At 38.3% G+C, this 27,603-nt stretch overlaps 1 protein-coding gene across 2 annotated transcripts in view; it reads left to right on the forward strand.

Moving 5' to 3' along the window:
- THSD4 (thrombospondin type 1 domain containing 4) overlaps window positions 1–27,603 on the forward strand; it is a 946,642-nt gene that overhangs the window by 86,630 nt on the left and 832,409 nt on the right. For both annotated transcript variants that reach the window (XM_072615569.1, XM_072615563.1), the window contains exon 3: window positions 3,772–3,841. In XM_072615569.1, coding sequence (XP_072471670.1) covers window positions 3,772–3,841 — 70 coding nt within the window. The remainder of the gene's footprint in view (window positions 1–3,771; window positions 3,842–27,603) is intronic.

Raw genomic sequence — 27,603 nt, forward strand, 5'->3', positions numbered from 1 at the left:
GGCTCACATCCTTTCATCTTATCCACAAGGGTATCATGGGAAATGTCAAATATCTCAGTCAAATCCAGGAATACTGATCACCCACTTGATCAATCAACCAATCAATCAAGCATGTATTAAGTGACTACTATGTGCCAGGCACCATGCTAAGCACTGAGGATATAAACACAGGCAAAAGACGGTCCCAAGGAGCTCACAGTCTAATGAGGTAGACAGTGAAATTAGTCTCTCATGACCTTCTCCTGATGAAATGATCCTGGCTTCCCTTGCATCCCTTTCTACATGTTCGCATATTCTATAATGTTGCCTGAAATCAAAGTTGAGTATACTGGCTCATAGCCTGAACTGTGGCCTTCTCTGTCTTTCCTTATCTCCTTGTTTCTCTTCTCTTGATGTCTCTCTCTCTCTGTTTTTCTATCTTCTATTTCTACCTGTCCATCTGTTTATCATTTTTTATTTTTCTCATTTTCCATAATTTTTCAGAGATCATCTACAACAGATCAGCAGTTCTATGCCTTTGCCTTAGCTTTATATTGTACTCCCTACCTAGAGTTTTCTCCTCTTCTCCCTATCCCTGATTCTAACTATCTTTTAAGATTCAGCCCATGAATCACCTCCTTGGAGTCATTTCTGTTTCTTTCAAGCTATCTCTCTTTCCTCTGAACTTCTGTGGCATCTGCAGCTCTAGGCACTTAGAGTCTTTTACCTCCTTGAAAGCAGAGACCAAATCCTTCCTATTTGTCTGTTCGTTCTCTGAAGCAAGTGTTTCAGCACTGTGCACATAGTAGATGCTTTATGAAATCTCTTTTAAATGGTGTGGATGGACTGTGAAATGCATCCATAGGGTTTTTAGTTACAAATGTTTACTGTGGATGAGCTCTCCAAGGAAGAGAGTACCCTTATCATGTACATTAGTCTTTGCAAACAGGCCCCTTGGAAGGCATCCCAGGTCCAATGCATCAGCATCCATTCAAAGCAGCATCATTCAAAAAAAATCCACTCAATAGCTGCACCGATGTGTTTCTTTTGCATAAGAACATATTGTTTAAAAGCAAGAGACATTTAAATAAACAATGTTGCAAAATAAATAACTAGCAAGATTCTGCCTATACACACAGGGCTAGGTTCTACAGGTTGCCACACTACTACTGTGAAATAAGAAAAAGTTCTGAGAATGTGTGTTACTGAGGAACACACTTGAAGGAACACATATGTAAGCAATATGTGTGGTTCAGAGACATGGCTAGGCAGGATAACTGATGCTCCCAAAGTGGCATCATCAGCAAAGTCCTTCTTTGCCGTTAACAATGCTGCTTTGCTCCCCTGAAGATCTCCTCTTGTCCTCTGGTGATGTCATTGGACTTTGAGCTCCTTTTCATACAGGACTAGGGCTTTCTCTTCATCTTCTCACTCTGCCATACTTCTCTCTGTTAATATACCCCTTAAGTTACTCTTTTCTGCTTTCTGCAGGCATCTCTAGAGGTCTGTTTCCTGCTTCTATCCACTGGCTTCTCTGAGTCTCAGTTTCCTCATCTGTAAAGTGGAAATAATAGTACCCATAGTACCTACCTCACAGAGTTATTGTGAGGATCAAATGAAATATGTATAGAAAAGTCTTTGAAAACTTTAAAACATTAAATGCCAGTTATTATTACTATCCACCGAGGGCTGCTTAATCTTTCCTTCTTTGAATTCTTCTAGTTTGTGTGTATAAAGTGACAACATATGATTGCAACTGCTTTGTTCTCTAGTTGTTTTCACATGTGTCATCTCAGGATAATTGATGACTTCTCTAGCACAAGGATCAGAGTTTCTGCTTAATACCATTGGTGTGCCTTGCACAGTGCAAGATGTGAATAGTAAATACTTCTGGACTGGATTCCAAGCTGGGCCATTGGTAAACATTCGCTGTTCTCTGGCTCCTCAAATGTTTTTGTTCAATAATTTAAATTGGTTTGAAATAGTGTGTGTGTATGTGTGTGTGTGTGTGTGTGTGTGTGTGTGTGTGTGTGTGTTTATGTATTTGTGTGTGTATATGTGCAGTTAGGTTGAGGCAGGTCTTGAAAGAGAACAATTGGAAAGTACCTTGGCCTTTCCAGGATTGGTTGTTTTATGGAAACCTTTCAGTTCCTCATTCCGGGAGATATTTATCTAGAGATTAGATGGCCACTAATTAGTGATGAATAACTGTTCATGAACTTCTTAAGCTTGGTTATCTTCATAATAATAGCTATCATTTACATAGCACTTCCATATATTCTTACTGTGTCCTCAAAACAATCCTGTGAATTAGGAATATCAAAAACCAGTCTCAACAAGCTAGCAATAAAATAGAAATAAAGGAAAATGAAATTTGGTAGAGAGAAATGTAAAAGCTTGTTCTTCGGTTCCATAAGTTAGTTTCACAAGGTGTGTGGAAGTGTGGGTAAAAAAAAAAGTTGAATTACAAGCTTTGAGCCAATAATATGATATAATAGCCAAAAATAAATAAAAAAAGAGCTCAAATTATTAGAGGCATAGTGTTTGGGCCAGGTGGTAGTGAGAGAGGGTGGGGTGGGGTCATAAACTGCTGTTCTCATCCTCAGTAAGATTTATGTGGCAAATATTATGTTCAATTCTCACTGGTGTCTTAGGAAGGACAGTGGTAAAGTGGAGAATATCCAAAGAAGGTCAGTCAGATTTCTAAAGAGCTAAAGCTGATATTGCATAAAGACCAATTATTATTTGAACTGGGGATGTTTAGTGTAGAGAAGACTTGAAAGGAAGGAAAACAGGAAGGAAGCAAGCATTTATTATGTGCTTGCTTTGTGCCCAGCTCTGTGCTAAGTACTTTACAAATATTGTCATTTGATCCTCACAATAACTCTGAGAGGTATTAGTATTATTATCCTCATTTTACAGTGGAGGAAACTGAGGCAGACAGAGGTGAAGTAACTTGTTAAGGGTTGCACAGGTAGTAAGCATTCTGAGGCCAGATCTGAACTTGGTTTTTCCTGACTCCAGAAATTATCCACTGAGCTACTTAGCTGCTTCTATGAGTAGGACATAGTTATCTTCAAGTATATTAAAGTTTATTATTTGGAAGAAGGATTAGACTTCTGCTTGGCATCAAAGGCTGATGGGAGGATGCTTTCTTCTTGCTATAAAAAAGAACTTCCTATGAATTAAAGATCTCCCAAAGTAGGATAGGAGGTGGTAACTTACTTTTCCTCTATAGGTCTTTTTTTTTTTTTTGGTGGCAATTGGAGGTGAATGACTTGCTTGGGATCACACAGCTAGTAAGTGTCTGAAGTCAAATTTGAACTTAGGTTCTCCTGACTACAGAGCCAGCACTCTACCCACTGTGCCAACTATCAGCATCTTATGGGTCTTTTAAGCAAAGGCTGGAAAACCACTTGTCAAGGTTACTACAAATTGTACATTTCTGGCTTTCATGGGGTTCTTACTGACCTGATGTCATGGTCCTCTTCAAGAATGAAGAACAAACAACAGCGACCAACCAAGAACATAGGTAAATCCCTAAGTATTGAGAATGGGGAGAGAAAGGATATGGGTGAAAACTTAAGGTGGGAAATCTTCCATAAAAGCCCCACTCTAATTTTTGTTTCTGTAATACCAAGACTCTTGGCTGTACATTGTGTTCTCAATGGACCACATCCTGGTATCAGTTTGGAAGCCCTCCATTCATTTTCAGAACAGGAGCGAGGCTGTACCATTGTTTCCTTGATACCTGAAACATATACAGATGTGTTCCTATTTTTCCTTTCTTAGAATCCTTGGCTCCCTTTTGCTGCTTGGATTCCAGCTTGTCCTCCCTCAGCCCTCCATCGAGCACAGAAAGGTAAGCCTTAGACACTCATTGGTTTTTTCTGTAGTAGGAAAATTTGTCTTTACTCTCCTCTCTTCCCCTTTCCCTTCGCAATGTCTCCTTCTAGTGCTCATCTTACTAGTATTTTAGACTCAAGTGAAGGTATTAATCAGCAAGGGGACAGAGCTCACTCATCCTGACAACTTTTGCTAATGATTTCACTGAAGAATGGGCAGAAAAGGACTCACATTTGAAAGCAGTTCCAGTCTGACAAGTAGGCACTCGGCATGCTTGGTTTGACTCCAAATATTGTAGGAAACCCCCACCTGAGTTCCAAAATACTTCCTTTCAGCTCACTGAAGCCACTGCTTCATTTATTTCTTTAGATGAGGTCTTCTAAAATGCAAATAAGTATCTTTATGAAAGAGTAACAGATTATATCTTTTCACTTATTAGGATCTCAGTTTAATTCAATTTTAGGCATTCTTTGTTTTTATTAGACAGGTGGGAAATAGAGGTAGAAGGGAATAATGGAATTAAATTCAATTCATCAAGCATTTATTGAGTGTCTGTGAAATCAAGGAGGTAGAGCCAAGATGGTGGAGAAAAGGCAGTGACTGGCCAGAGATCTCCCCCAGATCTCTCCAAACACCTTTAAATAATGCCATGAAACAATTCCTGGAGCAGTAGAACCCACAAAAGGACAGGATGAAATAATTTTCCAGCCAAAGACAACTTAAAAGTTTGGCAGGAAAGGCCTATTGCAACTGGGTGAGAGTGGAGCATGGTCCAGCAAAGGCTGTGCCAGCATAGACCTGACTCCAGCAAAGCAGGAACAGTCCTTGGGAACCACTGAATCTGCAGTGGCAGAGGTTGTTCTGGAGTTCTCTGCCCACAGATGGTAAAGGAGCTAAACAACTGATCAGAATGAGATTATAGGGGTCTCTCAGGTAGAACTGAGGCAGGGCTCTGTTTCTTTCCCCATACTGAGATCCAGATCTCAAGTCCTGGATGGCAATCCCAGGGTGAGGAGGAGCACCAGCACACCAGAACTTGTAGCCACAATGGAGCACGGACCCTCGTCACGGCTGCAGGGTAGAAAAGAGTGTTTGACAAGAGCACAAGCAACGAGAGTAGTAAAGACCTCTGCTTAGATTATACCACCTTGAAAGAACTGAAAACTTAGAGGTCCCTAAAGTATCTCTGAAAACAGCTGCACAAAAACCCTGAAGTTTGTGACAACGTACCTTCCACCCTGGAAGCAGAGCCCCACTTTATTTATATTTTTTGTTTTGCTTTCAAGGCAATCTGGGTTAAGTGACTTGCCCAGGGTCATACAGCTAGGAAGTGTCGAGTGTCGGAGGCTGGATTTGAACTTAGGTTCTCCTGATTCCAGAGGTGGTGCTCTATCCACTGAGCCCCCTACCTGCTCCTTAAGCCCCATTTTAACAAAGAGTTAAAAGTCAAGAAATAGATGGGAAAAATGAACAAACACCAGGAAAAAATTCTGACCATAGAAAGTTACCATAGTGACAAGAAAGATCAAAACATACTCACAGAAGAAGATAATGAAGCCAAATCTCCTACATCCAAAGCCTCCAAGAAAAATCTGAGTTGGTCTCAGGCCATGGAAGAGCTCAAAAAGGATTTTGAAAATCAAATAAGAGAAGTAGAGGGGAAAATGGAAAGAAAAATGAGAGTGATACAAGAAAATCAGAAAAAAGTGTCAATAGATTGGTAAGGGAGACACACACAAAAATATGCTGAGGAAAGTAATACGTTAAAAAAACAGACTAGGCCAAATGATAAGAAGAGGTGCAAAAATTCACTGAAGAAAAAATCTCATTCAAATGTAGAATTGTCTAAATGGAAAAGGAGGTACAAAAGCTCAATGAAAGAAATAATGCTTAAAAATTAGAATTGAGCAAATGAAAGATAATAATTTTATGGGAAATCAAGAAACAATAATACAAAACCAAAAGAATGGAAAAATAGAAGATATTGTGAAATCTCTCATTAGAAAAATAACTGACCTGGAAAAGATCCAGGAGAGATGATTTTAAAATTATTGGACTACCTGAAAGCCATGATGAAACAAAGAGCCTAGACATCATCTTTCAAGAAAGTATCAAGGAAAACTGCCCTGATATTCTAGAACAAGAGGGTAAAATAGAAATTGAAAGAATTTAGCAATCATCTCCTAAAAGAACTTTCAAAATGAAAAATCTCAGGAATATTATAGCCAAATTCCAGAGTTCTCAGGTCAATGAGAAAATATTGCAAGCAACCAGCAAGAAACAATTCAGGCATCATGGTGATACTAAATCAGGATAACACAAGACTTCTCAGCTTCTACATTATAGGACCAGAGGGCTTGGAATATGATTCTTCAGAGGGCAAAGGAACTAGGATTACAACCAAGAATCAGCAGAACTGAATATAATAATTTTTCGGGGAAAATGGATAATCAATGAAATAGAGGACTTTCAAGCATTCTTTATTTTTTTGGTTTATAAAATGTAATTTTATTTTATGATACTTTTCTGTTACTTAGGACATAATATTTTAACAAGATTTTGGGGGCTATACTCAATAATTAGCAACATACAAGAGTGGTCCAAACTTTCAAAGTAACAAACACTAGACAGATGTGACACCTTCTCACATGTGCACAAATCTGCATTGAAAAATACTAAAAATGTTAGGTGTGGACTTGTGTATTTCCAATGGTTTCCCCCATTTAGTGTATTAAGAAATGATGTGAAACTGGAAGTTAAGATATATGCAATGGAGTAAAGAAATCTATTTTGCCCTATAGGAAAATAGAGGTGAAGGGGGATGGAAGAAGGGTGGGTAATAGAAGGGAGGACAGGCTGGAGGAAGGGGTGTGTGGGGTACATGCTGTCCTGGGATGGGGGGTGGAGAGAGATGGGGAGAAAATTTTGAATTTAAATTCTTGTGGAAGTGAATGTTGAGAAGTGAAAAATAAATAAATTATATTTTAAAAACAAAGAAATGACATGAGCTTTAATTTGCCAAAAAGCAACATTTGTATTCTGGTAGTTAGTTATATGCTACTTCTGTTACATAGTAAAGTGGACACCAGAACTACAAAGGCAAGACTGTGAGTGAATGTTTATTGAGAGAGGAAGAGGTAGCAATTGAAGAGTAAGAAAACTTCATGCTGTCACAGGACTTATTTTACATTTTCAAGCATTATTGATGGAGCTGAATAGAAAATTTGTCTTTCAAATACAAGACTCATGAGAAGCATAAAAGGTAAACAGGAAGGAGAAATCATAAAGGTAGGTACCAGTGGGAGGAGGACACAACATGCATGTAGAAAATGTACTGTTGGCTCTAGGATTAGGTGTCAGCATCTGTCCTCACAGAATAGGTCTTAGACTTGAGACCTAAGTTCATATCTGTAGCAACAAGCACTCTGACACATCCAGGATGGCCTGCTAGCACAGGTTCTTAGATCTGCTTTTCTAAAAGGAAAGCAACTTTTGAGGGGTCAACAATCTTCTTTAATCACATATACCAACAGAGAAAATCTAAGCAGAGAAATAAAGACCAACAGACAGGGCTTCTGTCTGACCATAAGCAATACGTACATCACAGATTAACAGAGATCCAACTGTCTGACCATTACATATATACATAGTTATCAGAGACAGAAGCACCAACACCTAGATTTTCAAAGCTGGGAGGCTCCTTAATGGCTACCCAGAGTCTCATCTAGCACAGAAAGCTTCTTCCAAAGAGTAAGCCCCAGAGCAAAACCTTACTTCAGAGTATATATATACTTTTTAGAGCCAGAGGGCATCACAATCCTTGTGACCCAGTGCCTCATTAGAAATTAACAAAAGGTGTGGACCTTCTTACAAAACAAGCCTCCCCTAATTAAGCTTTCCTTAATGGGCTTCACCTGAGGCTTATTAATGGACAGTAGAGATCTTTAACTCTCATTAACATTACATTTGACCCAAAGATCTTTCATGCCCATAACACAGGCAATTTATATCTGAATAGGCATTAACATTTCTTAAGTAAATACAACATAATTCCCACAAAATAAACACATCATGAACGTCACATTTGCAGAATACATAACATAACTCATTACCAGAATGGCCACATGGCCTTAAACAAACACAAAAGTATATACATAACATAACATATCATTCTTTGGGAGTCATTCTCTGGGGAGTGAGCAACTAGCTCCTTCTTGCTAATCATTATCTGTGGTGAGTGAGGGGAAGTGCTGTGTACCCCCAAGGATCCCACCCTGTTGGCTTCCTTGCTCAGCCACACCTCAGGACTTGGAAGTGGGGCCTGGAGCAGTGTTAAGACTGGGACTCGCCTCATTAGAGCCTGTACCTGAGAGTGCCAGGAAGAAGCCTGCAACAGTAGTGTGGGGAGAAGGACACACCCCCAAGAAAGACTTTTTTTTTGATACATGTGTTTATTTTGCAGAAATTATACTATATTTACTTAAGAAATGTTAATGCCTATTCAGATACAAGTTGCGTATGTTATGGGCATGAAAGATGTTGGGACCAAATGCAATGAGAGTTAACCATCTCTCCCACCCATCAATAGGCCTTAGGTAGAGCCTATACTTAATTAGGGGAGACTTGTTTTGTAGGAAGGCCTATACCTTTTGTTAATTTCTAATGAGGCACTAGATCATGAGGGTCATGATGCCCTCTGGCATGAAAAGTGTATATATACTCTGAGGTGAGGGGGCTTACTCTTTTGGAAGAAGTTTCCTATGCCAGGTGAGACCCTGGATAACTGTTAAGGAGCCTCTGGCTCTGAAAACCCAGGTGTTGATGCTTCTTTCTCTGGTAACTACATATGTATGTAATGGTCAGACAGGTGGATCTCTCTGTTGCTCTGTGATGTACGTATTGCTTATGATCAGACAGTTTGAAGCTCTCTCTGTTGGTGTTTATTTCTCTGCTTGGATTTTCTCTGTTGGTGTATGTGATGAAAGAAAGTTGTTGACCCCTCAAAAGTTGCTTTCCTTTTAGAAAAGCAACTCTAAGAACCTGTGCTAGCAGGCCATCCTGGATGTGTCAGGAGCTTGTTGCTAGGATATCCAAGTTCTGACACTTCATAATTATGTGATCACAAGCAAATCTTAACCTCCCTGAGCTTCACATTTCTCATCTCTAAAATGGGTACAATAATACAATCCCACCATTGTTTTTTCTCTGAGGGAAGTGCTTTGTAAATCTTAAGATGTAATGGTTATTGAACTTGCTATTATAATGATAATGAGAATGGTACTGAATAACTTAACAGGGAAGGGTGAGGATGTTAAGGTGAGGAAAAAGACCCAGAAATAGGAGACTGAATGCATAAAGGCAAAGTTTATCTACTTCTCATTTTGCTTTTGGATGGCTTTATTTCACAATGCATCTTCAATTTTGGGGGCAACTAGGGGGCGCAGTGAGTAGAACACCTACCCTGGAGTCAGGGAGACCTGACTTCAAATCCGACCTCAAACACTTACTAGCTGTGGGACCCTGGTCAAGTCACTTACCCGCAGTTGCCTCCAAAAAGCAAAATAATGTATCTTCAGCTTTTATGAAAATCTGTTGTTTGATTGGTCCATTCTATTGATCTTTAATTGTTCAGCTGTTCCAGTTGTATCTGACTGTTCATGACCTCATTTGGGGTTTTCCTGGCAAAGATAGTAGAGTTATTTGCCATTTCTTTCTTTTTAAAAAAATATTTAATTTTTAATTTATGGAATAAAATGAGCATTTATATAACATAATATAATTCAAAAAGATGAATACAAATGGAATAATTAATCTATTATGTACAGCTTGCTATTACTTTTAAAGATATGATAAAGTTATCATGTAATTTTTTTTCCTTACCTCTCTAAAGATGGCTACCATTAACCACAATGTGTGTGTGTGTGTGTGTGTGTGTGTGTGTGTGTGTGTGTTTGTGTGTAAACTCATTCTATACATACTTCTATTCATCAGTTCTTCCTCTGGATTCAGATAGTGCCTTCCTTCATATATCTTTTGCAGTTAATTTGGGTATTAAAATATCAAAATGACTTATTCCTTCAAAGTTGTTCATTTTTCCCCCAATTTTTTAAAAACAATTTTTATTTAAAGTTTTGAGTTCCAAATTCTACTCCTTGTCTCTCCCTTCCCTCCCACCTAAATCAGTAAGTAATCATATGTAGGTTATACGTGTACAATTATTTAAAACATTTCCATACTAGTTATTTTGAACAAGGAGACTTCAATAAAATAAAAGAAAGAAAGAAAGTGAAATACAGCATGCTTTAGTCTGTATTCAGTCAATATCGGTTCTTTCTCTGGAGGTGGATAGTATACTTCATCATTAATCCTTTGGGATTGTCTTGGATCTTAATAATCCTTTGGGATTTTATTGCTGAGAACAGTTAAGTCATTTACAATTCTTCATCAAACAATATTGCTTTTACTGTGTACAATATTCTTCTGGTTCTGTTCACTTCACTATGCATGTAAATATTTCCAGGTTTTTCTGAAATCATCCTGATTGTCATTTCTTGTAGCACAATAATATTCTATTACAATCATATACCGTAGCTTGTTTAGCCATTCCCCAAATGATAAGGATCCCTTTGATTTCCAATTCTTAGCCACCTCAAAAAGAGCTGCTATGAGTATTTTTGTACGAATAGGTCCTTCTCCCTTTTCAAAATTGTTCTTAAAACAATATTGCTGTTACTGTATATGATGTTCTCCTGGTTCTGCTCATTTGGCTCTTCATTATGTCGTGCAAAGCTACCCATGTTTTTCTAAGACCATAAAACTCATTATTTCTCATGGCACAGCAGTATTTCTGTCACAATCACATACCACAACTTGTTCAGCCATTCCCTAATTGATGGGCATCCCCACAATTTCCAGTTCTTTGCCACCACAAAGAAAGCATAAATATTCTAGAACATGTAGGTTCTTTTCTTTTCCTCTAATCATCTTTGGAAATAGATCTAGTAATGGTACTGCTAGGTCAAAGAGTACAGGTAGTTTAACAACACTTTGGCCATAATTCCAGATTGTTCTCCAAAATGGTTGGATCAATTCACAATTCCACTGCTAATGAATTAGTGTCCCAATTTTTAAACATCCCATACAATATTTGCTGCTTTCCCCTTCAATCATTTTAGCCAATCTAATAGATATAAAATCATATCTCAAAGTTGTTTTAATTTGCATTTAACTAATCAATAATGACTTAAAGCATTTTTATATGAATATAAATTGTTTTGATATCTTCATTGGAAAACTGCCTGTTCTTATCCTTTGACCATTTATCAACTGGGAAATTACTCATATTCTTACATATTTTACCAAGTTCTTTATATATTTGAGATAGAAGACCTTCATCTGAGAAACTGTGTATAAAAAATTTCCCCTAATTTTCTGCTTTCCTTCTTTCTTGGCTACATTTGTTTTATTTGTTTATATTTTTATTTCCCATTTCCTTATTCAGCTGGTTCTACAGATGAGGAAAGTGAGGCAAAAAAACTTACTTGCTTAGGTTCACACAGCTAGTAAGTGTCTGAGATCAGATTTGAACTCATTAAGATGAATATTCCTGACTATATACCTGGCACTCTATCCAGTGTGTGTCCTAGCTACCCAATGACCTTCAGACCTGTGGACAATATGAAATTATAATTTTGGTAGGCCTAGGCAAATATCTACTATCAGCCTCTGCCAAGGGCCCAGATAGAACTTTTCCCACTTTGCACACTACTTTGATTTCCCACTTAGTCTCATGTATCAGAAAGGCAAAATGTTGCTTTTAGTTCTGAAGTTAAGTTTTCCATTGCTTACTGTTTGGTCAGTTTGATGATGTTGGTCTTAATAGCCAGCTGGCATTTGGATTTTTATTTCTTGTAGTTCAAATGCAACCACAAAGATTACTGAAGATAATGTATATATAAAGCGTTTCATTTTGATAGCTTGTTTGTTTCTTCAAATGTCAAGAATAGATAGGTAAAGAACTAGGCAAAAACCCCAGAATGACTTTCACTATCCCTCCTGTTCCCCTACCAAAAGAAGCAATTTTTTTCAGAGAAATTTTGGTTTAGGAATTTTTAAAAGAATGATGAAAATAATTATTAACTTAAGATGTCCCTATATATTGTTATGCTACATTTATTCCCTTCCAATTTTTTTATTTTATATTTGTAGTGATAAAAGATTTTTTTTTCTTTTCAAGTGTTTTTTTTTTTTATTTTGTAATGTTTAACAATCACTGCCATACAATTGCGATTTTATCCCTCCCCACCTACTCCCCACTCCACCCCTCCCTCCCCACGACTGCATACAATTCTGTATAGATTCTACATATACTTTCCAACTGAGTATATTTTCACTATAGTCATGCTATGTAGTCAGACTAAGATAAATGAAAGAAATCGTATAACAAATCAGAACATGATACACAAACACATACACATATACAAACATGATCTGCTACAATATGTGAGTGACTTCCATATTTCTCTCTCTGAGTGTGGCAGGCATTTTGCCTTGAGATCCTCCATTGGGATTTTTTTTTTTTTTTTTGGTAAGAAGTTCTTGTGTTATTACAAAAATCTAAGTCTACCAGAAAAAACTCTCACACACTGTGGTTGTTGCTGTGCATAAAGTTCTCCTGGTTCTGCTCCTTTCACTCAGCATCAGGTCATATAAGTCCTTCCAGGCCTCTCTGAAGTCTTCTTGTTCATCATTTCTTATGGCACAATAGTACTCCATTACATTCATATACCATAATTTATTCAGCCATTCCCCAATTGATGGACATCCCCTTGACTTCCAGTTTTTGGCAACTACATAGAGTGCTGCTATAAATATTTTTGTACATGTGGGACCCTTTCCCATTTTTATGCTCTCTTGGGGATATAATCCTAGTAGCGATATTGCTGGGTCAAAGGGTATGCACATTTTTGTAGCCCTTTGGGCATAGTTCCAAATTGCTCTCCAGAATGGTTGGATGCGCTCGCAGCTCCACCAACAATGAATTAGTGTTCCAACTTTCCCACATCCTCTACAGCATTTATCATTTTCTTGTTCTGTCATGTTTGCCAATCTTATAGGTGTGATGTGGTACCTCAGAGTTGTTTTGATTTGCATCTCTCTAACCAATAGTGATTTAGAGCATTTTTTCATATGATTATAGATAGCTTTAATTTCTTCCTCTGAAAATTGCCTGTTCATATCCTTTGACCATTTATCAATTGGGGAATGACTTGTATGATTACACATTTGGATCAGTTCTCTATATATTCTAGAAATGAGGCCTTTATCCCCGAGCTTAGCTGTAAAAATTCTTTCCCAATTCACTACATCCCTCCGGATTTTGGTTGCATTGGGTTTGGTTGTGCAAAAACTTCTCAGTTTAATGTAATCAAAGTTATCCATTTTGCATTTCATAATGCATTCTATCTCTCCTTTAGTAAAGAATTCTTCCCTTCTCCATAGATCTGATAAATACACTATTCCTTGCTTCTCCAGTTTATTCATGGTACCAATCTTTATACCTAAATCATGTACCCATTTGGACTTTATTCTTGTGTACGGTGTCAAGTATGGGTCTATGCCTAATTTCCGCCACACTGTTATCCAGTTTTCCCAGCAATTTTTGTCAAACAATGAGTTCTTATCCCAGAAGCTGGGGTCCTTGGGTTTATCAAACAGAAGATTGCTATATTCCTTGCCTACTGCATCTTGAGTGCCAAGTCTATTCCACTTGTCTACCTCTCTGTTTCTTAGCCAATACCAAGTGGTTTTGATAATTGCTGCTTTATAGTACAGTTTGAGGTCTGGTAGTGCTAGGCCACCTTCCCAAGCATTTCTTTTCATTAGTCCCTTTGATATTCTGGACCTTTTGTTTTTCCAAATGAATTTTGATATTATTTTGTCCAGCTCTAGAAAGTAATTGTCTGATAGTTTAATTGGTATGGCACTAAATAAGTATATTAATTTGGGTAGAATTGTCATTTTTATTATATTAGCACGGCCTACCCATGAGCAACTAATGTTTTTCCACTTACTTAAATCTGACTTTATTTGTGCAAAAAGTGTCTTGTAATTGTGGTCATATAATCCCTGGGTTTGTTTTGGCAGGTAGACTCCTAAGTATTTTATACTGTCTACCCTAACTTTAAATGGGATTTCTCTTTCTATCTCTTGCTGTTGGACTTTGTTGCTAATATATAGGAATGCAGAAGATTTGTGTGGGTTTATTTTGTACCCTGCAACTTTGCCAAAGTTGTTTATTAATTCTAGTAATTTTTTACTTGAATCTCTGGGATTCTCTAGGTAAATCATCATATCATCTGCAAATAGTGATAACTTAGTTTCTTCTTTGGCAATTCTTATTCCTTCAATATCTTCATCTTGTCTAATTGCTACAGCTAACATTTCTAGTACCATATTAAATAATAGTGGTGATAATGGACAACCTTGTTTCACCCCTGATCTTATTGGGAATGCATCTAGCTTATCCCCATTGCATATAATGCTTGCTGAAGGTTTTAGATAGATACTGCTTATTATTTTATGGAAAGTTCCCTTTATTCCTACATTCTCCAGTGTTTTTAGTAGGAATGGGTGTTGTATTTTGTCAAAAGCTTTTTCTGCATCTATTGAGATAATCATGTGGTTTTTGTTAGCTTTGTTGTTGATGTGATCGATAATGCTAATAGTTTTCCTAATATTGAACCAGCCCTGTAGTCCTGGTATGAATCCTACCTGATCATAATGTATTAATCTCGTGATAAGATGCTGTATTCGTTTTGCTAGAATCTTATTTAAAATTTTTGCATCTATATTCATTAGGGAAATTGGTCTATAATTTTCTTTCTCTGTTTTGTCTCTTCCTGGTTTGGGTATCAAAACCATATTTGTATCATAGAAAGAATTTGGGAGGACTCCTTCTTCCCCAATTTTCAAGAATAGTGTATGTAGTATTGGAATTAAGTGTTCTTTAAATGTTTGATAGAATTCACTTGTGAATCCATCTGGCCCTGGAGATTTTTTCCTAGGGAGTTCATTGATGGCTTGTTCAATTTCTTTTTCTGAGATGGGGTTGTTTAAGTATTCAACTTCCTCTTCTGTTAATCTGGGCAATTTGTATTTTTTAAAATATTCATCCATCTCGTTTAGATTATCGAATTTGTGGGCATAAAGTTGGGCAAAGTAGTTTCTAATTATTGTTTTAATTTCCTCCTCATTGGAGGTGAGTTCACCCCTTTCATTTTTAATATTAGTAATTTGGTTTTCTTCTTTCTCTTTTTTAATCAGATTGACCAAAAGTTTATCAATTTTATTATTTTTTCATAAAACCAACTATTGGTTTTATTTATTAATTCAATAGTTTTCTTAATTTCAATTTTATTAATCTCTCCTTTGGTTTTCAGTATTTCTAATTTGGTATTTACTTGGGGATTTTCAATCTGTTCTTTTTCTAGCTTTTTCAACTGCAAGCCTAAGTCATTGATCTCCTCTTTCTCTATTTTATTTATGTAAGCATTCAGAGATATAAAACTTCCCCTAATAACTGCTTTTGCAGTATCCCATAAGTTTTGGTATGTTGTCTCACTATTGTCATTCTCTCGAATGAAATTGTTGATTGTTTCTATGATTTCTTCTTTAACCCAACCCTTCTTTAGAATTAGATTATTTAGTTTCCAATTGATTTTTGGTTTCTCTTTCCATGGCCTTTTATTACATGTAATTTTTACTGCATTATGATCTGAGAAGGATGCATTGATTATCTCTACCTTTCGGCACTGGATTGTGAGATTTTTATGTCCTAGTACATGGTCAATTTTTGTAAATGTTCCATGTACCGCTGAGAAAAAAGTATATTCCTTTCTATTCCCATTTAATTTTCTCCAAAGATCTATCATATCTACCTTATCCAGAGTTTTATTTACCTCCTTAACCTCTTTCTTGTTTATTTTGAGGTTGGATTTATCGAGTTCAGAGAGGGGGAGGTTGAGGTCCCCCACTAGTATAGTTTTGCTATCAATTTCTTCCTTCAACTCCCCCAACCTCTCCTCTAAGAATCTGGATGCTATACCACTTGGAGCATACATGTTTAGTAATGATATTGCTTCATTGTCTATGGTGCCTTTTAGCAGGATATAGTTTCCATCCTTATCCCTTTTGATTAGATCTATTTCTGCTTTTGCTTTGTCTGAGAGTAGGATTGCTACTGCTGCCTTTCTTACATGAGCTGAAGCACAAAATATTCTGCTCCATCCTTTGACCTTTATCCTATGTGTATCCCCCCATTTCAAATGTGTTTCTTGTAAGCAGCATATTGTTGGATTATGGCTTTTAATCCATTCTGCTATCCGTCTCCGTTTTATGGGAGAGTTCATTCCATTCACATTCACAGTTATGATTACAATCTGTGTATTTCCCTCCAACCTCTTTCCCACCTTTTGTGCTTTTAGCTCTCCTGTCTCCCTTCCCCTCCTCAATAGTATTCACTTTTCTCCCCCTCCTCCTGCAGCCTTCCCCTCCTTATTTTGCCCCCCCTCCCTTTTAGTCTCCTTTACTCTTATTGCTTCTTTACTCCCTTTTAGCCACCCTCCCCTTTCTTCCCCCTTCCCCTCCTACTACCTATAGAGCTAGTTAGGCTTATCTGCTTAAGATTATTGTTCCCTCCTTTGAACAAATCAGATGAGAGTACCTCTCAAACAATGCTCATCTCCCTCCCCTCCTTCCCTCTACTATAGTTTTGTACTTCTTCCTGTGATATAATTTGCCATTTTCTGCTTCCCCCTTTCCACACCTCCTATTACATTCCCTTCTCATACTTAAATCGTATTTTTGACATGACATCATTTACTTTATGCCCGTTCCCTCTACATATATCCCTTTTATCATAATAGCTGCACAGTTCTCAAGATTAACAGGTATCATCTTCCCTTATAGGGAGGTAAACAGTTTGCCCTAATTGAGTAGCAAGTTTTTGTTTTTGTTTTTTCCTCTCTGTTTACCTTTTTATGATTCTCTTGAGACCTGCATTTGAAGATCGAATTGTCTGTTGAGTTCTGGTGTTTTGGTCAAGAAGCTCTGGAAATCCCTTATTTTGTTGAATGACTTTCTCCTTGCCTGAAATATTATGCTGAACTTTGCTGGGTAGTTGATCCTTGATTGAAGTCCCAACTCCTTTGCCTTACGGAATATTGGGTTCCAATTCTTTTGATCTTTTAATGTAGAAGCTGCAAGGTCCTGTGTGATCCTGACTGTATGTCCTTGATATTTGAATTGTTTCTTTCTGGCTGCTTGTAGTATTTTCTCCTTCATTTGATAGCTCTGAAATTTGGCAAAGATATTTCTTGGGGTTTTGAGTTTGGGATCCCTTTCAGGAGGGGAATGGTGGATTCTTTCGATGACTATTTTGCCTTCTGAATCTGGCACTTCTGGGCAGTTTTCCTTGATGATTTCCTGGAAGATATTGTCCAGACTCTTTTCGTCATCATGGGTTTCTGGCAGGCCAATAATTCTTAAATTTTCTCTCCTGGATCCATTTTCCCGGTCAGTTGTTTTTCCAGTTAAATATTTTACATTTTCTTCTATCTTTTCATTCTTTAGATTTTGTTTGACTGATTCTTGCTGCCTCATTGAGTCATTAGTTTCTACTCGCCCAATTCTAATCTTTCTCTTATTGTTTTCTTCAGTTAACTTTTGCATCTCCTTTTCCATCTGACCAATTTTTCCCTTTAAGGAGCTATTTTCTCCAGTTAATTTTTGTACTTACTTTTCCATTTGACCAATTTTCCCATTTAGGTTTTGTTTTTCCCTTTCCATTTGACCAATTTTCCCAATTAAGTTTTAGGTTTTCTTTTCTGTTTGATCAACTCTTCCTTTTAGGGAATTAATTTCTCCAGTTAATTTTTGAACTTCCTTTTCCATTTGTTCAATTTTCCTTTTCAAAGTGATGTTCTCATCAGTGAATTCTTTTTTTATAATTGTAAAATTATTGGCCAGTTTTTCTTCTATTTCCTTCTTCAGCTGTTCCAGGAGAGCTGCTTGTGCTTGCGAGAAGTTCATAGTCCCTTCTGAAGTTTCAGATGGAAGTATAGTCTGAGCTCTGACCTCTTTGGTGTTTGTGTTTTGGTCTTTATCCCCATAGAAAGATTTTATGATTTTTTCACCCTTCGTCTGCCTTTTCCTGTTCATGATGTTGACTGAGTGTTGTAGCTTCTGGTTCTTTCAGTCAGAAGCTACAGAACTTTGTGTTGAGCTGATGTGTGAAAAAGTTAAAAGCAGGTTTTTGTTTTTTGTTTCCCTGATCAACCCTGGGGTTAGCTTGTTAAGTGTGTGGGAGGAGTGGTCTGGTCACAGGAGATCTCCTCAGCTGACTTGAGGCAAAGGCAAGGTCAGGGGATGGTGATCCCAGCTTCCCTATTGTCTTCCCTTTTCCTCTGGAGGGCTGAGCCATGCCTAGATGCTAATGCATATTCCCACCCCTCCTGGCTCCTCTCCTGGCTCTGAGGCTTGCCTGGGTCCTAGTGCGAGTTTTCTCTGCCCTGGGTCCTCTGTCCTTCTGGTTTGCCTCTGCCACAGTAGGAGGAATCTCCCTTAGCTATTTTCCTAGCGTCTGGTGTTATGAGACTATTTGCTCCCTTCTGCTGTTTTCTCTGATCCAGGATTTTTCTGGGGAAATATTTTTTATGATTTTTATAATAGAATAATTCAGTGCCTTCTTTGTGTGTGGGCTTCTTTAACTGTCTTTCATTTGTTGGTCATCCTTCCTTCTCAAAGCAGAGTAATCACATCACAGTCAATCACACCTTTGGGAAGGTGATTGGATTTCAGTGAGGCAGAGAGATGTAAAATTGTCAGCCTCACTCTCTCTTCCAGAGTCATTGGAGCCTAGTGGCAAGATATAGGTCAGGATGACTGGCAATATCCCCAGATGCAGTAGGAGACCTTGGCCTTTTTAAGCTAAGGTCTTTCTCAGGTCTCAGTATGTTTGAGGCAACATGCTTTAAAGGTTAGGTAAGAATTGAGGTAAAAAAAGTGTGAGTATGTCTTCATAAAAGAGTCAGTCTAGGAGAGGAAGACCCTCAGAATTTCATTTAGTGCTTGGTGGATGTATATCTTATTGTCCTCCTGACTAGACCTTAAAAGACTGGGAGTCATTTGGTTGAACACTAGTGCAGCACCTGTTTTTCCTATAGTGATTAGAAACCAGTGAATTGTTGCCCTAGTTGCACAAAAGGCTCAGGGCAGAGAAGAGTCAAAGCAGATGTAAAAGTTGTGGAGACAGAAGAACATCAAAGCCTAATTCCTCTTGATCCTGAGTCCTTGAGAACCACGGAGGAGCTGAAAGAACATGTACTTCTTCATTGAAAGGTAAGTGTTAGAATGCATATGAATTCAGAATATTAAACTGCTTTTAGTCTACATTACCGTTACTTTGTAACATTGAAGGATATTCATTGAATTCATCCTTATTTGAAATTCTGTGATAAAAATTCCTGACCTACTCTTATCAGTGGAATGAGGCCTGGGAGTGGCTCTAAATGGTTAGTTCTCAGTGTTTATGAACTATTTTTCCACTAAAGTGAATTTTCCTTCTTTTTCTTTTCCTTAGCAATACAATGAGTCAGTCTTGTGCGCATATGGAAGTATTTCCACACTGCAAATTGTTCAGAAGAAACCCCGTGATTTGTACATCCTGTCAAACAGAATATGCATTTCCAAATGCTCATAAGATGACCAAATAGATCTTTTTGTAGAAGAAGGTCCTGCCCACTTTAAAGAGCCTTTTGTGGAAGCAAGTGAGAAAGACCATGGTCAAGTTCATGCAAGGAGCCCCTTCCAGGCTTTTTACTTCCATTCCTGCTGTAGCTCCTGTAACATCAGCACAAAAGGCTAATAAGTCAGCATTTCTAAGTCACCACAGAACTTCTGGCATGCTCTGTTTGCATACACGTGCACTGGTCCACACTTGTTACAGGCTTCTTGGTGGCTTCATTTGGAGACAAAATGATGACCAAAGATCAGGGGAAAAAATTGGCCATGTTCTTATAGGAGCAACTTATTGATACCATCATTGTCAACCACAGAAAATGCACAGTGGGAAAGTTTGAAAATGACTAAAACGATTGCTCACTGGACTTCATGCCTATACTGATTCCCTGAGCTTAGTGGATTGCTTGAGCTCAGGAGTTCTGAGCTTCAGTAGGACTAAAGCTATACATACTCCAGAACCAGTATAGTAAGCTCCCAAGGGATGGATGTGGGGGAAAGGATCACCAATCTGCTTGAGGAGTGGTGAACCAGCGCAGGGCAAAATGGAGCAGGTCAAAGGTTTCATGTCAATCAACAGCAGAACTGAGGCAGGTCAGAGAAGATAGGGAGACTCAGTTTCAAAAGACAAAACTCTCTGCTCAGGGGGACTTGTTTTCAGTGAGCCTCTTTTATACTTACCTTACAGATGGGTAATGGAAGACACAAGGAAAAAACATAGGGACTTGGAGCACTTACTGCTGGACTGTTGTGGCAGGAAAAGGAATCACAAACTTTCACGATAACATCTTGACCAGACTTTTATAGAACCATTGATCAGAAGAGAAAAGACACAATGTTGTGAAATTTGTAAAGCCCTAGAGAAGAGAGGGGGCAACGAAGGATTTACTTTCCAAAGAAGACTAAAAACCTGGAAGCAAGCATTGGAATTCACAATGAACAAATAACTTTATACTGCTGTAAGGCTTCTTAATGACATTATGAAGTTGGGCAGTCTTCAAATAATCTGCAGAGGAATAAACTAAATTACAAAGCATGTCATTACAAAGCTTCTTGTGTTGTAGCAGCTGTCTTCAAAGGAGAAAATGCATTCATTTATCCATCCATTCTCTTATTCACAAACATTGAGGACCTACCACATGAAAGGCACTGTGCTTATTGCTGAGTGGGATATACAGATGGCTAAGACAGCTACCCAAATGAACTCTCAAGCCAAGTGAAATGTGGTGAGTTCATGAGAGGTGGAGGCAAAGAATCTGAAGAATTCAGAGGAAGAAAAATAAAATGATGACACAAACTTGCCTTTAGAAATTTACTCCCAAATAAAAGCTCCTCAGGAAATGATTCGATGAAAATCTTTTGAAGCCGATGTTCAAAGACATGATATTTCTATGCTTATAGACTGTCAATGATCTATCACGAGGTGCTTGAAGTCAAAGGTTAATGAGCAACTTTAGCAGCCAGGTCCAAGAGATTATGCTACACCATAGAGAAAGGGCCTAGAACACTAGAACTAGACATGGGGACCAAATGGAATTCAAAGGGTAAAGCTGCAGTCTAAACCAGGAAACATGGAAGGGTGCAAGCCATTTGGACACCTGGAACAGGTCAAAGAAGATTATAAGAGTTGTGTGTATAGTTAGGAGGATGTAGCATGATATAGTGAAAATGCTTGAGAAATAGTTTAGGGGCAAAAATTCGGGACAGTTGTGACAAATGAGCAACATTACCATGCCTACTGCTCTTCCGTATAGTTCCTAGACTTTTGTTTGTCAAATCTCTCCCACTGATCTGGGAGTCCTGGTCCTGGATGCTTCTTATCAAGCTGTATCTTATTGACACTGATTTTGCATCATGATAAGAATATAGTCTGGAGGTCTGTAAGGACATTATCATGCTACTGTCATGTACAACCTTGGTCTTGGCTTCACAACTGCCTCTCCCAGGAAGTGTCTTCCTGATGCATTAGTAGAAGGATCTCTGGAACTCATGCTTCAGATGAACTATGTGAAACAGAAGCTGATCTTAACTGTTATTCTTCAATAGTTCTCACCATTCATCTATCTTCAGATCAACTGAAATAAAGGCAGTAGGATGCAGAACCATACACTAACTCCAGTCTAAGGGTGCAATGTGCAGCTGAGCTTCCTCAACTAAAGCCTTCATCTAACTGGGATGTGCAACTACTAGAACCACTCCCTTCTTCCTCTCATGCTGCCTCCTTACCTTCAGTCAATCAACAACAATCCTGAGGCTATTTCATGATACTTTTAAGTAAGGAAATTGTAGGCACTTGTATGCCCTTGGAGCCTCCAGGGCATGACTGTGTCTTCTGATTTCTCAATGTTAAATTCTTAGGCTTCTCATACATTTGTGTCCCACAAAGCGATGGTTAGGTCTATCATGATTGGTAAGCAAAACAGCCACCTGCCTCTCCTTGACCATTGTCTGCTTTACTCTTCCATGTTTTATTGTGAGTAGACAAAATGGGGCTATGACTCATATCAATTTTATCAACTCATGATAGCAATAACTCAGAGGATGAAACTGAATTTTCAAAGTTCCATGGGACAAAAGTTGTATTGTATGAGTTTTGTGAGTGTCCCTCTGAGATCTGGCTGTATGTTGACTTGTTAACTTGTTGTGTGACTACAGGCAAGTTATTTATCCTCTTTTGTATGAGTATTTCTTTCTCTTAGAATGTATGTTTATTGAGGGCAAGGAATATTTCAATTTTGTTTTTGTAACTTCAGAACCTGGCTGAGTGTCCAGGATGTAGTAGGTGCTGAATAAATACTTGTTGGATTGAACAAACCTTCCTCTGCTTATTTTCTGAATATGCCTGTTGCCTATGGCCCAAACGATAGAATTTTTATTTTTTACTAAACTGAGTTTTTATTTTATTCAGATTATTTAACCTGATCCTCACAAACTGTTAAAAATTCCATGCTACCACTTTATAGACTCATTTATGACAAAAAAATATGCAAAAGTAAACAGTGAAATCTGTGATTATTTTCAGAATATACTTTTTCAGTGGCTCAAACTTCAGAATTATATGAGCAAACCACATCATGCGTCATACATTGTTATACTCTCTGAAAAGTGACTTGAAAGTTGTAAAGAACATTAAAAAGATATATTGTGTGTATTTTGGTTTTCTCTAAAATTTCATTCCCATCTCATACCCAAAAAAGAAATCTTGTTGGCATGCATTTTTTAATTGATTTCAGAGATTTATGGATTTCTTCCTCTTTCTTCTCCTTATCCTCCTTTTCCTCCTCCTAGAATTTCTAGCTGCTTGATTTGTACCTATAGATAGATGTTGTGTGTATACTCGTGTGTGTGTGTGTGTATGTGTGTGTGTGTAAGTGTGTGTGAGGGAGGGGAGAGAAACAGAGAGAAACAGAGAGAGAGAGAGAGAGAGAGAGAGAGAGAGAGAGAGAGAGAGAGACAGAGAGAGAGAGAGAGACAGAGAGAGAGAATACGTATATCTTCTTTCTCACAGGCATTAATGTTATTCAGACCTAATGTACCTGCTTTGGGGCCTTAGAAATCAGAAGAATTTATGACTTTCCCTATCCCTTCTAGGAATATATCCAGTTTTGCTTTTCCCACCTCTCCCTTCCATTTGCAAGAAGCGCTGGGATTTGAAACTGAGAGTATATGTCACCCAGTGTGTGTAGCAAAACTCTTTCTGGGGTTTTCTCAAACCTCTGGCTCGAGATTTAGCTACACAACATGAGACAAAACTGTTCTATAGAAAAGATCAATTTCATTCGGTTCATTGTTAGCTACTCAGCTGTTGTTTATTCTTAACCACAGCAACTCACAAAAGTTTCATACTATAACATGAATGAGGTGGTTCTCTGTATGGAGCTGGGGAAGAAAGCACCTGTTCCCTTGGGATCATAGATCCTTGAAATTTTGAAGGAGCTAAGAGAGAAAAATGAGATTCAGAGTTTCTCACCCCCACCCCCCTCCCTACAACAACCTCTTCTAAAGTGTCCACCTAAAAGGTTTTAATTCCATATATTTGGATGGCGGTTTCTGTTATTAGACCTTTTAGGACCTACTGGATTCCCCAGAAAACAGGGCCAGCCTCCATGGATTAAAGGCATAGCCACCTGGGAAATGTAGTTTTAGCACAGAGTAGACAGAGAGGGATGAGATAAGGTAGCCATGAGAAAAGTAGAATGGATTGGGAGTACCTCCCAGGGGCTACAGCCACAAGATGAATATTTTTTCTCTCCTTAATTTCCCCAAACCTTTATTTTTGCCAGGCCTAGCTTTCATTTGTATAAAGAGGTAATTTAAAAACAAAGATGTTTCTTTTCTTAAGTTCCCTGGTTCTAAGGTCCTGCGTCTCTGGCTTGTTTAAGACCATACCATCCCCAATAAGGGGGATATAACCCTCATTATATAACCTCATTATATATAACCCTCATTGTATACCTAGCCATGTGCCTTGTAACTAAGACTCTTCATGGATTCCCTTCCTTTGTCCTTTCTTACTGGCTTGCCTAAAAGCCCTGAAACTGAGGACAGAAACATCATCAACACTGGAATGGGTGACCAGACTTGCTTGTTGCTTGTTTCCCTGGAGATGCCAATGTACCTGGCATAGTGGTGGGTATACCATATGTGGTTAAGCATTCAGATGATGCAAAACTGGTCAAGAAAGAAAGGCCTAAACAACATTGGAAACCTAGACCTTGGACTGGGGTGTGGAATAGAGCTCCAGATGTTGCAAGAGTAAGGCAGTGCCCCATTATCAGAGAAAGGAAAAAAGGATAGAATGCTGAGAGAGGCTTAAGGGAGAGAAGAGGAACAGATCAGGATGACCCCTCTTCTGGGACTGAGGTGCAGACTTGGGTTGATCATATACTCTAATCCATATTCATCTACCATATCCTCTCATCTAGTCTATTCTGCCCTGATCCATCCAGCAGGCTTTGTTTTTAGTTTCATCTTCTAGTCTCGTATTAACTGAAACCTGACTTTTTATTGAAGACTCTACACCATAGGATTTAGAGCTGGAATGAACATTGAAGATCAACTCATCCAGGGATTTATAATCTGGAATCTCTGGATAGATTTTAGGAGATCCATGAACTTGAATAAAAAATACATCTTTATTCAAATACAATTATGTCTTCGTGATTCTATGTATTTTGCTTTATATATTTAAAATCATTATACTGAGAAGGGTTCTGTAGGCTTCACAGACAAAGTTAAAGAATTTAAATGCTAAATTCTTCATTTTTTTTGTGTTGTGGATGGAACCATTTGATGAAAAACAGGTCTTAACCTGTTTTTCCTGACCCAATCCAAACTGTCATTTTACAGAGGGAATTGGGGTCCATAGCGGGTACCTGTCCTGATCCTCCTAGTTCGTAGTATATCCCCACCTCCTCCTTTGTGTATGTTTTGTTAGTAACTATATAGAGACAGAATGGTGTAGTGAATAGTCAGGTAAACCTGGATTTGATTCCTCCCTCAGACACTCACTGACTCTATGATCCTGGGCAAGTCACTTAACCTCTGTGATTCCGTTTTCTCATCTGTAAAATGAGGGGATCAAACTTGATGACTGTTGGGGTCCCTTCCAAATTTTAACCTACAATCTGGGATATATGTACATGTCATCTCCACAGTTAGAATATAAGTGAGGGCAAGGGCTCTTTCATTTTTGTCTTTGAACCCCTGGCTCATAGTAGGCGATTAATAAATGCATGTTGATGGATTGAGTGACTTGCCTCAAATAACACAGTAAATACTGTGGCAGGCATTTCCACAACTGGTCATTCTTTTTTTCCAATTCCTTTGTCACATAGTACCTGTAAGAGGAGTCAGAATTCTCCTTGTTTTTCACTAACAATTCCAGGTCCTTTTCCTGATGCAATCACTTAATAGTCATTGCTCTTTTGAATTTTTGAATTAGCTATTTGAGTCATCTGCTGTCATTCAATACCCTCTTTGAGTCTGCCTTTCAGTATTCCTCTCTACCCTTTTCCTTGACATCATTCCTAGAAACTGTATTACCCAGCCTGATGGCCACCTGTTCTCACTTCCTTGAATTCCTCATCTTTATTGACTCATCTCCAGGGTGCCCACATCTTATCCCTCCCACATTATCCCTTGGAATTGCTTTACCTCCAAGATCTTGGAATCTGAAAATCTCCTCCCTGACCACAGTCCCCTATTTTTCCAAATCTCACATTACTTATCTAAAAATATCATTCAACCTCATCATGACCTTTGGTTCCCTTGGTTCCTTTGGTATTTTTCGTGTCTGTCAACCCTGCTGTAGGCTCAGGTCTCTTCCTACTCAGACTTGACCTAGTGCAAACTCTTTCCTTAATGTTTCCTACTCTCCACACTTGAATCCCTTGCCCTCTTGACCTTCTACACTTCCTGCTTTGCTAGTCATCAACTCTGGCTAAATCCCACCATCTCCCTCCTACTCATGAGCTACTGAATGCTTCTGGGAGGAAATCACAAAACCAGCTGGTTGCTACTCAACACATTTATGCTATTTAACTTAATAAAAGGATTTGTTCTGTGAAATTTGGATTCAGTCAAAGGGCAGCACTTGAGGACTTAGAGAGTCACATGTGATCTTGAGGTCACAGGTTCCCCACCCTTGCTTGACTAGAGAGTAATATGAGACAGCAGCACGACTAAGCTCTCCTCTGATCCTGCAATTAAAGCTGAGTGAACTTTTCTTCATTCAGTCCGGCAATTAATCCCTTTCTTTAAATCATCAGGCTCCCATCAAAGCAGCTGAAGAGTCAGGCACCTCAGCTAAAACCCTTCTGTCTTTTAGCTCCTGCGTCTTGTGACTCCTGCACTCAGCTTAGTCTCCTGCTTCTTCTGTCCATCTCTATTTGTAGTTTCTCGAAACTTCTCTCCCGACTTTTGTATCTTCTGCTGTCTCAAATCAGAGCTTCCTGGTAGTCAGTGATTCATTTTAACCTTATGAGGCAAAACTAAAGAAATCTACTTTACTGTCAGATATGAACCCAACAATCCTTATATTCCCAGTTATAAACTTCAAAATTCAAAAAAACTACAGCATGAAAATGAACTAATGAACCCCAGTGCCCTGTGGTCACAATTACTTCAATCATTCCTCTGCTTTTAAACAGGTCCTCAGCACATTCATGGGAGGGACAATTCTCTAAATGAGCCTCAGAACAGTTTATCTTTCTTCAACAACCCGAGAAGCTGTGTTTTTTCTCAAGCTGATTTGTAAATCAGTTTTCCTTACATAAATGTTCATTTCCTAGCCATTGTAGGACCCAAATTGTTCACGTACCAAAGAGGCAATACCTTATGCTATCTTGTCATCCATCTTCATTCATCTACTAAAACTATCTCCAAGGTTAATCTTCTTATTATCAGAAATCCAATGGCTACTTAAAATCTTCATCCTCTACAGCATTTGACAGTTTTGATTGCCCCTGACATCTGGAAGCTTTCTGTTGCCTCAGCTTCAGTAACACTGCTCTCATTTTTCTCCCACTTCTCTGATTATCCTTGCTTCAAACTATTTTCTAGCTTTTCACCCTTCTCTCCTTTAAATGTGGCTATGCCTTTGGGCTGTCTCTAACAGTCATTTATTCTCTTTCAATGTTCTTTCCCTTGGCAAAATCATCAGCTTCCGTGGATTCAGTTATCACTTCTATGGAGATGACTTTCACGTAGATATCTCCAGTTGGGATCTTTGCTTAGAGATTCAGTACCACATTTCTGACTGCTTTATGGATACTTTGACTAAGCTGTTTTGCCAGCGTCTCAAATTTAGTATGTATGAAATTGAATTACTCATCTCTCCTCCAAAATCTCCTCTTTCTGTTTATGATATCACCATCCTTCCAGTTCCCAGGCTTGAGATCTCAGAGTAATCTTCTCTGTCCATCGTATCTAATCCAATGCCAAGTCTCACCACTTCCTCCTCAGTAATTCTTTCTTAAA

Source organism: Notamacropus eugenii, chromosome 1 (assembly GCF_028372415.1).
Source record: "Notamacropus eugenii isolate mMacEug1 chromosome 1, mMacEug1.pri_v2, whole genome shotgun sequence".
In the NCBI taxonomy this organism is placed as follows: domain Eukaryota; kingdom Metazoa; phylum Chordata; class Mammalia; order Diprotodontia; family Macropodidae; genus Notamacropus; species Notamacropus eugenii.